The sequence below is a fragment of the Lycium barbarum genome, chromosome 9 (genome assembly GCF_019175385.1).
Source record: "Lycium barbarum isolate Lr01 chromosome 9, ASM1917538v2, whole genome shotgun sequence".
NCBI lineage: Eukaryota > Viridiplantae > Streptophyta > Magnoliopsida > Solanales > Solanaceae > Lycium > Lycium barbarum.
In genome coordinates this window covers 120,162,939-120,176,950 of record NC_083345.1, presented here as the reverse complement: position 1 = coordinate 120,176,950, position 14,012 = coordinate 120,162,939, and the positions used below count along the sequence as shown (strand labels likewise).

Below are 14,012 nucleotides of genomic sequence, written 5' to 3'. Positions count from 1 at the left end.
TCTGTGTCAAAATGAATGGTCTCTTTCCTAATTTGAAAACAAATTTACTTTATGAATGATTTATAGCCACACAAATTTTCAAGCCTTATTTTGAACCACAAGTTTCAAAAGTCTTCCCTCTTTTTTAAATATCGTGCCAAGTCAAATGAGTTCATATAAATTGAAACGGAAAGAGTGGTAGATAACCATATGGGCAACCAATTGAGTAACTTCCGCTAAATTTTTCATTAAATGGCCCCATCTACGTTTCCTTTTTTGATGAAAACGTAAAGCTCACGTTAAGGAGTTGCCTTTTTCGGATTATTTCTCTGCAAAATGACATAATCACCCTTTACCCAACAGTTAAAAAGAGGCAACTACCATGGAGAAACTTGTCCTTTTATCTTAACTAAAAGTAACTAACGGATTTCGCATGTAAACATGGAAAGTTATCTTCTGCCGTTGAAACATTGTAACGAAATGTAATCAACGGTTGATGTAAGCACCTCACGATATTCTCCTGTATCTGCGGTTCAGTAGATCCTCACTTTCCGCTTCTTTCCTTTTCCGCACTTCTAACCGCTATATATAAAAACAGAAGCTCTTCTAGAACACCCTTCATGTTTAAATGTCAAAATAACCCTTGCTTTTTAGTGTGTGTGTGTGTTTTTTTTTTTGGGAAAAAGGTTAAAAATACCCTCCTACTTTAGAAAAAGGATTAGAAATATCCTCCGAACTTATTTTGGGTTAAAAATATCCTTTTTATCCTTAAAGTTTTCAAATATACCCCTGTCTTGATGGAAATTATCCCCCCAAAATAACTCGAAATCATTTTTTAAACCCGCTTCATCATTTAAACCCAACCCAACTAAATAATAACCTATAAGATCCCCTTATTCTCCCAATACGTAGGTTTGAAGTTAGAGGGAATTGGGGGAATAAGGAGATCTTATGGGTTATTATTTAGTTGGGTCGAGTTTAAATGATGGAGCGGGTCAAAAAAATAATTTCGGGTTATTTTGGGAGATAGTTTCCGTCAAGACAGGGGTATATTTGAAAACTTTAAAGATGAGAGGGGTATTTTTTACCCAAAATAAGTTCGGATGATATTTTTAGCACTTTTTCCAAAGTAGAGGGGTATTTTTAACCCTTTTCCCCTTTTTTTGTCCAAATAAAAAACAAAATGACAGGATAACCTTTTGATTTTATGAGTAAATTTTTACATTTATACTATGATTTGTTCTAATTGAGCACGTAAACACATGATAAAGAGTTTTTATTAAACACTTTAATTTAAATTTTGAAACTATTTTTGTCCGTGTTCTCAAGTGTATATTATGTAAATAAGTTAACCAGATAAAATATGTTACACTCTTTGATTATACACACCAATCTCAATGGAAACATGCTTGAGATTTTGCAACTTATTGAGGCTAAATGTGTATGATTACGCTATCTAAATTTCGTATAGATAAAGTTTAAGCTATAAATAGACATCTTAACTTGGTCTCAATTGACAACTAAATACTTTAATTTTAAAAATGCATATTTAGACACCTCAACTCTTCACTACCATGTCTTGTGGACATTAGATGCTGCCGTGACACATAAATTTTGAAAGTGTCTATATGATCATTTTGTAGGTGGAAGTGTTCGACACAGTGGAAATGAGTTGAAGTATCTAAATGTGCATTTTCAAAGTTGGAGTGTTTACCTGACCGTAGTAGCAAAGTTTAATTATCCATCTATGTATTATGCCTTTTTTTTTTTCTTTTTTTCTTATCTAACAATCATTTTTATATAGTTGAAGTTCAGTCATTTGTGATTAAAGTTCACGGTATTTCTGCCTGACATTTATTAAACTGTTTCAAAATTAAATAATTTTAAAAAATTAAATACACACTAAATAACGTGTCCAAATAAAGTACTACAAACTTTTGCATTTCAAAACGATACGCTCGAGGCCTGCATTTGGTTGAACCAACTCATCAACCACTTTCCTTCACACTTCTTGTTTTTACAACTAACCAATTAAAATCGACTTATTTATATTCCAATTTAAGCATTTATTTTTATATCCTGTCTTTCCCATTTTATATGGCACACCTCCTTTTTTTTTTTAATCAATTTCAAAATACATGTCTGTAATTAAAAAGAACTAACTAACTTACTTTAAAATTTCTCATTTACCCTTAATAAAATAATTTATAGACACAAAAATATCTAAAAAATAAAATAAAATTAAATCACAGTAGAAATTTAGTAGCTCAGTTAGTTGGCTACCTGAACTTTCACCTTATTGTTGAGGGTTCAAATCCCCACATTTTAATTCTCTCCCCCATTTCCTCTTCCCCTACTACCCCTATGTTATTAAAAAAAAAAAAAATCACATTCCCCTACCCCTAGTTATTAAAAATCATAAATTTAAAATTTCCTTTTTTCCTTGAAACTTTATTTAAATTAGAACTACTCCATCCGTTCACTTTTACTTGTCCAGTATTTCAAAAATAAATTTATTTTTTCCTGTTTTACCTATAGTATTAATTACTCACTTCAAATTATTTTTCAAATCTAATAAAAAATATGCACTAATTAATATAACTACATTAATAAATTATACACTTTATTTATTATTTCTTAAATAACGTGAAAAATTCAAAGTGAACGAGGGTGTATAAAGAAATACAGAATTATTTTATTTCCAGAACAACTGTCCTTTTTGTGCGTGTATATATATAAAATCTCTAAATTATCCAAATTTTTTTCTCTTTTCCTCTTCTGGATTCCCTTCTCTCTCTCTATTTCCCGCCGGAGAACTGCTTGTTCGCCGGCGAACTCTGGCCGGAAAATTTACAGTCGGTAAATTTCTGTATTATCCTTTGGTTTCTCGTGTATTGTACGTTGTTACTTTGTGTATTTCGATTACTACGGCGGTGAAATTGTTCTGATCTCTGAGTTTGGCTTGGTTTTTGGCAGTCTTGAGGTAATGTGGCAAGCCTAAGGCTTGTTGTTTATGGTTCGATCACTTCATTATGGTTCAGCCTAAATGTGATTAGTATTTTATCATGACTTCTTCACTTCCGTTATCTCTTTTCCTCAACTGCTTTTAAATGGTTTTTCGGAAACAACCGTCCTACCACTATCTTGGTAGGAGTAAGGTCTGCGTACACTCTACCCTCTCCGGACCGCACCGCACGTTGTGGGATTTCACTGGGTTGTTGTTGTACTTTGAAATGCTTTTTCTTGAGCCTAGGTCTATCGGAAATAATATTTCTACCTCTACAAGGTAGGGATATGCAGAGCATAATCTAGGATTTTTAGAACATCGGTGCAACACTAAGGACCCGTTTGGCCATAAGAATTATTCACTTTTTTTTGGATTTTTTTTTTTTCACTTTTTTCAAAAATTAGTAGGCGTTTGGCCATAGAAACCAAAAAAAAAAATAAAAAAAAATCACTTTTTTTGGAATTTTGGAGTTGGAGTTGTGTTTGGCCATAGTTTTTGAAATTGTATTTTTTGTTGAAATGTAGGTGTTTTGGTTGTGAAAAAAGTGATTTTTTTTTTAAAAACAAGTTTTTCTTGATTTTGGAATTCCGGAATGCAACTTCAAGTTGTATATTTTCATGACAAACGCTGATTCCGGAAAAAAGTGAAAAAAATTTCTGGAATAAAGTGAATAATTCTTACGGCCAAACGGGCTCTAGTGTTTGGCCATGAAAATTCCAAATACAACTTGAAGTTGTATTTGAAAAACAAGAAAAACAAGTTTTTCACTTTTTTCACAACCAACTTGAATGTGATTTGTTCTTTGTCCTTGAAGTTTGGATCCCAAGCATACAATTTTTGTGAAAACTGATGGATTTTGCATTATAATTTTACTTATTGGTTTGTTGAAAGATAAATTAGCAAAATTGTAGCCTGATTGGCCAAGCTTCTAAAATCATTTTTTTTTTTGAAAAAATGCTTATTCCAAAAGTGCTTTTCAAAAAAAATATTTTTGGTGAGAAACAGTTTGTGTTTGGCCAATTAATTAAAAAACACTTTTGAGCAACAATTAGTGTTTGGCCAAATTTTTAAAAAGCCCTTCGAAGTGTATGTTCTCGTAAGTGCTTGTCAAGAAAGTGCTTTTGAGGGAAAACTGCTTTTTTAGCTTCTGAAAAACATCTTCTGCTACTTCCTAGACAGACTTGTTTTCTCCCAAAGCTGCTTGGTCAAACACCTCACTTATTTTTTAAAATAAGCACTTTTAACCTCCCAAAAGCTTGGTCAACAGGCAATCGATATACTGACTCTTTTGGGATTTACCATTAATAGTTGTTTCTCGTGGTTTCTCATGCATAATCTAAAGTAAGTCTAAACTTCTAAATCTAGTGCAGATTCACATGTTTAGGTGATGGTTTGTGAACAAAAATTTTCAGTATCCAAACTGTGTAAAGATTTTGTGTACTTAGCCTACTTTATAAAAGGAAAAAAATGTAACTGAAATATATGGATTTCTTGTATGGTTTAATCTAAAGGCTGCTAATAGTACATTATTTATAATATTTATTTTCTATGGCAGGTGGAAGGGAGCATGTCGAGGGAGGCTATGTTGGAGTTTTTGAAGCGAAAAAGGCTTCAACGAAAGAAAGCAGAATCTCTGAATGATTTGACTTGTGTAAGCAATACCATGAGTAGAAGTGGAGGAGATGCTCTAAGGTCTTCAGCTTCATGTGGTGTAAGAATTCATGTTAATGCTGATATGCATTCAGGGTCTGGGACTTCTTTAAACGTAAGAGATGTTTTCTCAAAGCACAAGGTTGCGAAGTTTGATACATCTGATCTTGAGTGGACTGATAAAATTCCAGAATGTCCAGTGTATTATCCAAGTAAAGAGGAGTTTGAGGATCCTTTAGTTTATCTCCAGAAGATATCTCCTGAAGCTTCTAAATTTGGTATGGTGTACATTAATATTCTGTGTCAAATAAGTCAATGTCTTTTGTTATGTCTCTCTTTGCAAACATGATTCAATTAGCTTTCAAGTAGAAGTTACTTGCTAGTTCTGATTGATACGTTCCTGTGATGGATTCTGGCTGTTGAAAACATTGATGTACTTGTTATCTAGAGTCATTGCCCTTATCTGTACGGCTCTGTCCGTTTCGATTTTGGAAGCTCAAAGTTGTCCTATCTATTTTTTAAAACATATTGTAATAGCTTCTTGCTTTGTCTGGACTATGTTCTCGTCTAAATAGAGTTGTTGGTTCTGTTAGCTTCATTTGTTTGACAAGAGTTGATACTATGTTTTAAATGTAACAGGAATATGCAAGATTGTTTCCCCAATCACGGCTTCTGTTCCTGCTGGAGTAGTTTTGATGAAAGAGAAGGTTGGTTTTAAATTTACAACAAGGGTACAGCCACTTCGTCTAGCTGAATGGGATACAGATGACAAGGTCACTTTTTTCATGAGCGGGAGGTTAGTTCTTCATCATATTTGGTGTTCAGTTAATTGATTATTTGTCAGCTTTTGAGAAAAAGTATGGTTTTCCAGAAACTACACATTTCGTGATTTCGAGAAAATGGCGAACAAGGTTTATGCTCGTAGGTATTGTAGTGCTGGATGCCTTCCTCCTACATATATGGAAAAAGAATTTTGGCATGAAATTGCTTGTGGAAAGACTGAGAGTGTTGAATATGCATGCGATGTTGATGGTAGTGCATTTTCATCTTCTCCCATTGATGAACTTGGAAATTGCAAATGGAATATGAAGGTGTAGATTTCATAACACGTTTCTTGTTATTGTGCTATTCCTATATGGAGTTTCTTTGTTTTCAGGGATATGTTCTATGGTTCGTATAAAACGAGTCATTGTGCCTTGCATCTAGTGTGCATATATATATATGGTTGTCGTGTTCATGTTTTTGAAACATTTTGCCAGTGCTAGCCTTGTTAGTATTTTGGATAGTGTTTTCTCTCAACGTTCTCTTTTACTACTATCCTCTGTTCTTATGGTTTTTCTCTTTTACCTTCCTTTCCAACTCGACCACGCGAAGGACTAATTAAAAAATTTCTCTCATAATTTTCCATGCATCAGCTTCTCCCGACTCCTGTTAACATATAGATGTAGTCTTAAAGGTGTCTAATTGCCTTTTTGTTTTCCATCTTTGTTCTAATAAACCCTCTATTTTTGGTTTCAGAGATTTTCATGCCTACCTAAATCAATACTTCGACTACTCGATAAAGCAATCCCGGTAAACAGATTAGTTTTTGCACCTTTTTCATTGAAATTTTGATTCAACCTGAATATGTCTAACCTCCTAATTTATTTATCTTCTAGGGAGTTACTGAACCGATGCTGTACATTGGAATGCTATTTAGTATGTTTGCCTGGCATGTCGAAGATCACTACTTGTACAGGTGTGTTCTTTAATTTGAAGTGTACGTGTTAGTCCGGTTAAATTGGGAACTTATCATTTTTTTTCATTTGTGTGCATAGCATCAATTATCATCATTGCGGGGCAGCAAAAACCTGGTATGGTGTTCCAGGTCATGCAGCACTCGACTTTGAAAAGGTTGTCCGCGAGCATGTCTATAACAATGATATCTTAACCGCTGATGGAGAGGATGGAGCTTTTGATGTGCTTTTGCAGAAGACAACATTGTTTCCTCCTAACATTTTGTCAGAACATGATGTTCCTGTCTATAAAGCCGTTCAAAAGCCTGGCGAATTTATAGTAACTTTTCCTAGAGCATATCATGCAGGATTCAGCCATGGTAAGCCTCTTTATTTTTGTCTGGACTTAAGAGTCCAAGGATGCATAATACCTGAACCTGCAAATCTGACATCTCTTCAGCACTCTCTAATTTTGGCCCTTGATATTTTTGATTATTCTTGGGATTTCATCTTAGTTGACAATTAGCATTAGTGAATTCTGTTTCCCTAATCTGTAGGTTTTAACTGTGGCGAGGCTGTAAACTTTGCAACTGGTGATTGGTTTCCAATCGGTTCAATTGCTAGCCGCCGTTATGCACTCCTGAACAGAGTGCCTCTTCTTCCCAATGAGGAACTTCTCTGCAAAGAAGCAATGCTTTTGCATACGGATTTGGAACTTGAAGATCCAGCTTATTCCTCTGCAGACTTGATCACCCACCATAGCGTCAAAGTTTCTTTTGTACTATTGATGCGGTTTCAGCATTGTGCTCGTTGGTGCCTCATGAGATTAAAAGCATTTTCTGGTATACCATCATTTTCACACGGTACTATCCTTTGCAGCATATGCAAGCGTGACTGTTATGTAGCATATCTGAACTGCAACTGCCATTCACATGCAGCGTGCCTTCGCCACGGTATGATATTTTCTTTGTCTTTATTTATTAATTATTCTGGCAACCCTCTTAACAGCTGATGATTGGTTTCATGGGTTATTCTTCAGATCCTAGGTCACTTAATTTTCCTTGTGGCAGCAGTAGAACCCTTTGCTTAAGGGAAGATATTTTGGACATTGAAACTGCAGCTAGGAAGTTTGAGCTAGATGACAATGTTTTACATGATGTTGAGCACTATAAAGAAAGTGGTGACTTTACTCTCCTCTTGGACATGTTTCCGCAAGCTCAAGAGGAAGGCTATGTTCCATATTGTGAAATAAATTTTGAAGGGACAGTAAAAGCTGAGGATTGGTTAGAACAGACATTTCATGAGCAGGCTTCCAATGCTTCTGCCTCTAGTATTGAGCTTGCATCTGGTACTGATTTGCCCATGGAGCGAAAAGACTGCCTCCCCACTAGTGTTAATGTAAGTTATCTTCATCCAGGTTGCTGTATTTGTATAACCGTTTTTGACTTCTGTCTTGCAAAATGGAAATATTTTATTTGATCTCAAGCTAATTGCTTGCACTGCAGGTACAGGAAAATGCTAACTCAAACATATGGAATACTGTATCTTCTAGGTGTAGAAGTGAAAGATCAGCGTGTTCACCTAATGCTGACTATTTAAAAGTACATGACAAAGTAGCTCATATTTCAGATGTTAGAACTGTAGTTGACCAAGAAAATGACGAGTCTGACACGGAAATTTTCAGAGTGAAGCGACGTTCTAGAGCAGAACATAGAAGTACACATGATTCAATAGCAGTTAATGTTGAGCACCAGGTATTGGATTCTGGAGTCTTAGTTTGATGCATTGTTTTGCTCGTGTTCTGTTTTCAAATTAAAGTTTCTGGTTAAACAGTTTTATGACAAGGGAAAAAGGGTGTCAAATAAATACTTGTTGGTTTCTATTCGGCTTTTCGAATATGTGCATCTTCTGCCTTCTATGTTTTCCTCTTTGGTGTTTTGCATAGATTAACCATGTAATATACCTGATATATGCTTCTCGATTCTTGATGGGAATGAGTTAATAATTCAGTACATAGCCTAAGGATCAATGTAATTTAAGAAACACCTGGTCAAAAGAATAAGAATTTTTAAGTTATCGAGAATTTGAAATGCTTAAAATAGTGATTTTACTTCTAAATATTTTTTGAATCACAGTTTTCTTAAGTTTTGAGTTAAATAGATACAAAAGTTGCTACTGATGAGAAAAGAGGTACAAAGTTGCTATTAGTAGTAAAACCAAACGATGACAAGTCAAATTGCCAAACTTAGATATGCAAATCATCTTTCCAGCTAGGTTATAGGTACATTGTGGTCACTATAGATTAAGCTTTGAATGCCATCCTGGCTTTTGCTTCAATTTTGCATTCAATCCCTAATTGTGCAACTGTTGCTCTATGCAATCAGTGTCTTCTTTTTTTTTTTTTTTTTTTTCTTGACAAGGTAAGATAAAAAATTATACCCATCTATTCGATTGGCGTTCTTATAGTTGTAAGAACTTTTTGACTTTTGTTACCAAATTTGGAGCAAAATAGGTTAGTATATTTAGTTACAGGGCTTACTCACCTAGTTTTGCTAGCTACTATTTGCTAGCTACTATTGGTAGCTTATGACTTTGTCTTACAGTTGACAGATTAACAAGAAAGTGAAACTAATTTTTTTTTTTTAACTGGTGGCATAGTGTGGACCTTTATTATTATTATTATTATTATTATTATTATTATTTTGTGTGTGTGGACCTTTATTCATGTGTTAATATTTAATTTTATATTGCTAATCTCCAAATACTGTTACATTTCATTGACCAGTTAGGCTGCAGTGTGGACATTTCTTGTTTTTGGTGCGATAGAATTCTACTAAGCTACTAAAGTATTCTTTGCACTTACTTTTCAGGGTTACAAACGATTAAGGAAACATCAAACTGAAGGACGGCTTGGGCCGTTGTATTCATTACACCGTTCCGTGGCTGAAGATGTAACTCATAGTTCCAATGCTAATTCAAGCCATTCTAAGGAAGACAAGTCGGCCAGAGGTGGTACGGTTCCCATCTCTGTTAAGTTTAAGAAAGTGGCTAACGAAGAAGCATCGAGCAAGCAAAACGAGCATAAAAGAGATGACAAGTTCGGGTATGAGTTGGGTAAAACTGTTGGGGAACCACCTCCAATAGAGATAGGGCCAAGGAGGCTGAAAGTAAAGGTCCTTCAATTTTCAAGTTTGGAGGAAGAACTGAATAGCTCATAAAATCTGACTTACCTAGCACCCAATTTCTCTAATGCAGATATAACAAAAGGATGAAAAGCTAAATACTTAGGGGAGAGCAGCAATGCAACTTTTAACCAAAACTTAGATTCAGGAGGTACATTCTATGTGCAGGCCTCTAAATGGGGCAAACGGAGCGCTGATGATTCTTATGGTTCTCGGGCCAGGGTGTTTTTCGTCTTTGGTAGGGGAACATCTTCTCTCTGCCTTTTTGCGCAGAGTTAACTGATATTTGTGCTGCTAGGAGGTAGCAATACTTAGTGAAATAGCCAAGGTGCAAGCAAATTGGTCTGAACACGACTGTTATTAGAAAAGGGTCTCTTTCCTTTGCCACGAGCAGATAATAGATTCGGGTTAGGCACTTCTCTCATGTACATTTTGTTATTAACAAATTGGTCGATTCTTGTGAGGTCCGATAGTAGGCCTCTTATTAAAATGTGGCATCTGCTCTCTTCCAGTCAACGGGGTCATTATTGTTTTTGTAGCTAAGGGTCTTTTTGTCTTGACACTACAAGAATAGATACAAAGAAAGTTGTTTCTCCTGACCTCATATAGCATTTTGTCATTTCTTAAGACACTGATCTTCACAAGTAATCTACCATATTCTTCATGTTACTAATCTTATTATGGACGGGGAACTGTAACGATCATTTAGGTAACTTGATAGTGTAATTTTTTATAACATCTTTTGAAGTTAACCTCTACTTATACAAGGTTTTTTACTTTGAATTATCCCTTTGTTATGGTCAAACTTCACTTCTATTTCTTCGTATTAACCAACTCTATCACCCAATCAAACCAATCCAAACTGCAACTTGTAACTTTGTACCTCTTATCTTCAAAAGTTGACTGCAGCGAACAGCACAACCAAATATACTTGGATTTCTTAGATGCCAATATCTTTAAAAAGTCTGATTTGCTAAACTTCTAAAATTAGCTTATTTTTGAGAAGTGTTTTTTTTTTTTTTTCAAAAAAGTATTTTTGGTGAGAAGCAGTTTGTGTTTGGCTAATCAAATTTGAAAAACACTTTTGAGCAGCAATTAGTGTTTGATCAAGAAAAATTAGCAGCAATGATTGAAAGAGAATAGGGTATTCAATGTGTCAAACTTGAGGACTTTGAAAAGTAAACCGACAAAGCAATGATTGAAAGAGAATAGGGTATTCAATGTGTCAAACTTGAGGACTTTGAAAAGTAAACCGACAAAGCAATGATTGAAAGAGAATAGGGTATTCAATGTGTCAAACTTGAGGACTTTGAAAAGTAAACCGACAAAGGGGGATAGAATTAAAGAGAGTTTTGAGTTATCTATTTGAGTATTTAGGACACAAGTTTTAAAAATTAGGTAAAAGAGACTATTATAATTAGGTATTAATGGGGTATGCTCATTTAAAAAAGAACATATTTATACACCCCGAAGTTTTGCTATTTACAAACACGCCTAACATATAAAAGGGTTTTTTGGCCAAAAGGGAAACAAAAAATTCCCATTTAGTCAGCTCATTTCAGCGGGAGAACCAGCCCTTCCCACATTCATCTTCATCTTCTTCCATATCTTTTTCTTCTTTTTCAATCTCAGCACATTCTAGCCTTCCAAACGCTTTGCTCTCTTCAAACTAGGGTTAGATTTATCTTCATTGAACAAAAATGAAATCTGCATTTGCCTTCTTCTTCATCACTATACCAAAGATTTTTTAAATTTTTGTTACTTTTGTTCTTGATAGTAATTTGTTAACACATTGTTTGGGAATTTGCATCAAAGGGGATAAACAATTCATCTCAGTGATTTAAGGTAATAATTTAATGTTCTTCATCGTTTTCTAAATTAAACATTCTGTTCTAGATTGTTTATAAACAACTGCACGTTGTTTATAAACAACATGCAGTTTCTTTTATAAACAACTGCATGTTGTTTAAACAACTGGATGGTGTTTACACAAATGACCTGCATTGCACATGGTGTTTACATAAACATCATATATTTTTTAAAATCTCCATGTAGTGTTTACACTAAAAAACTGCACATCCTAATGTATTTAAATATTCATATGTAGTTTAAACAACTGCATGGTATTTATGCTAAGAGTTTGCACTGCACATGCAGGCTCCATGTAAACAACCAAACTTTGTTTAAACAACCACAAGTTGTTTACACTACGAACCTGCATATAAATTCTCTATGTATAAATGCCGTACTAACTATAATATTGTCACAGATTCTAATATGTATCTATGTAATATCCGCAGGTGTTGTGACAATTAATGGGGGACAAAATACTATTAGCAGTTGATCTACATGGTGAATGGATAGAGACCGACAAGCGTTATAGTTGGAAGTCGAAGGGTTGTCTTACAATCCCGATACTAGTGAGGAGGGATGTTACGTATGATGAGTTTGTTGATATCGTCATTACTAGGTATAAGTTATGTTGTGTGCCGAAGGATCTCTCAATCACTTACATGCTCAGCATTGTTGCAACAGAAAAAACACATTTTTCTGAAATAAAGGATGATGGTGATTTGTTCACTTATTTAGCTGATGTTGATAAAGATGGTCGTCGTTGGTATCACAACCCAACCAGAGGGCCATGACGGGCACTCGGAGCTAACCTACCGAGTACCTCTAAGCATACGTCTCATAATCATTTCTGGGTGGACCCCAAAGGTAGCTCATGGTTGTCATAACCTGTAGGGACATATATCACAACATAGCGGTGCATCTCTATACAATCATCAACAATTATAGCCATTATCACCAACTGACAAGGCTACCAATATATTATACAATAATATAAACCTGTGGAGCTATAAAACATCTAACTGTACACACACGTCTACTAGCCTCTACATAGGATACAATGATCATAAGGACCAATACCAAATAGACTGCAGCTTCGAAGTAAGTGGAGTGCTCCTGAGAATCCGCTGATAATATACCTACGGGTCTGATCCGTCTCCCTGCCTACCTGCGGGCATGAGCGCAGCGTCCACAAGAAGGGACATCAGTACGAATAATGTACTGAGTATGTAAAATATGAATAACAACGTAACAAGAGATACTTAACATAACATGAGATAAAGAGATAACCTGTACATCTGAATGCCTTTTTAGGCGGATACCATGCATGCTTAACTTTTTCACAAAAACATTTTTCATACATATATAAATGATAGTGCTGCGGAACGTGCAGCTCGATCCATAAATATTTTATATTGCTGCGGAACGTGCAGCCCGATCCATATATCATATCATCATTTTACATATATATTGCCGTGGAACGAATGACCCGATCCATAAATATAATATATTGTCGCGGAACGAACGTCCCAATCCATAAATATATTATATTACCGCAAAATGAACGGCCCAATCCATAAATTTGTTATATTGTCGCGAAATGAACGGCCCGATCCATAAATGTATTATATTGCCGCGGAACGAACCGCCCGATCCATTTACCCCATATATCCCGCGTCCGGGACGATATCCAGCTGATCAAGTGGTTATGTGTATATAACGCCTGCCCTTTTCCCCATATCCCCATACATACATTTATAATATATAATATATAAATATCATGCATGAGAGCCCAAATAAAAGCTATAACTTTATCGGAGTGACGTAAGGTCGGCAGCATCCGATTATATTATGGAATAATCATCATCGCTATGTCCCACCTTGAAAGAATAATTATTATAAGGTGAGATCAACAACAATGAATAAAATCGAGAAAATCATGAAATAAGCTCAATAACCTCATAATAGCATCAAATCCATAAGCTTTGGAAATTTCTAGAATTTGAAATCATCTTCATTATGTTCATCATAGAAAACATCTCATCTTTAGTATCATAAGAAGCTTTTAAGAATCATGAACTTCTAACCTTTGGAAATAAGAAGGTTATGGAAACATATATGGAATCATAACATAGAAATCATGCCTTTTGAAAGAAAGAGACTAGCCTTAATATACATGGACACTTATTTCTCGACTTTCCAACTTACTTCCTGTCTTGCAATTTACTTAAGATCATTCGTAGTCTCGTAATCTACATAAAAACAATTCACACTACTGTTAGGCTCATCCTCATATGCTCGTCTTAAGCCTTCAATTTAAATCCACTTAGAATCTGCCGAAATTCGGGCAGCATCTCCCCTGTTTATATGCCTAGCCCAAAATCACAATACCAACAACCAACTACAATAACAACAATACCAACGTCAACAACAATAATATCAACACCAAGACACTCCATAAACATCCCACACGATGTTTATTCAATTTCTCCATCAACAGTTCATTATACGATCATTTAATAACTCTATCTTCGTAAATAAACCGAAATCAATATCAATAAGGGAAGATTCATACCTTGTCCTCGCTAGAGCGACAATATCTTCAATATTAACCTTGAATCCAAGCCA

At 35.0% G+C, this 14,012-nt stretch overlaps 1 protein-coding gene across 1 annotated transcript; it reads left to right on the top strand.

Moving 5' to 3' along the window:
- Positions 1 to 2,741: 2,741 nt before the first annotated feature.
- On the top strand, positions 2,742 to 10,132 carry LOC132609686 (lysine-specific demethylase JMJ13-like). The gene is given in 12 exon segments (XM_060323793.1): positions 2,742 to 2,962; positions 4,542 to 4,914; positions 5,276 to 5,432; positions 5,508 to 5,727; positions 6,155 to 6,208; positions 6,295 to 6,374; positions 6,454 to 6,731; positions 6,909 to 7,304; positions 7,391 to 7,749; positions 7,857 to 8,105; positions 9,222 to 9,519; positions 9,522 to 10,132. Coding segments are annotated over 11 exon segments (2,493 nt in total). The 5' UTR covers positions 2,742 to 2,962; positions 4,542 to 4,553; the 3' UTR covers positions 9,563 to 10,132.
- The last annotated feature ends 3,880 nt before the right edge of the window (positions 10,133 to 14,012 follow it).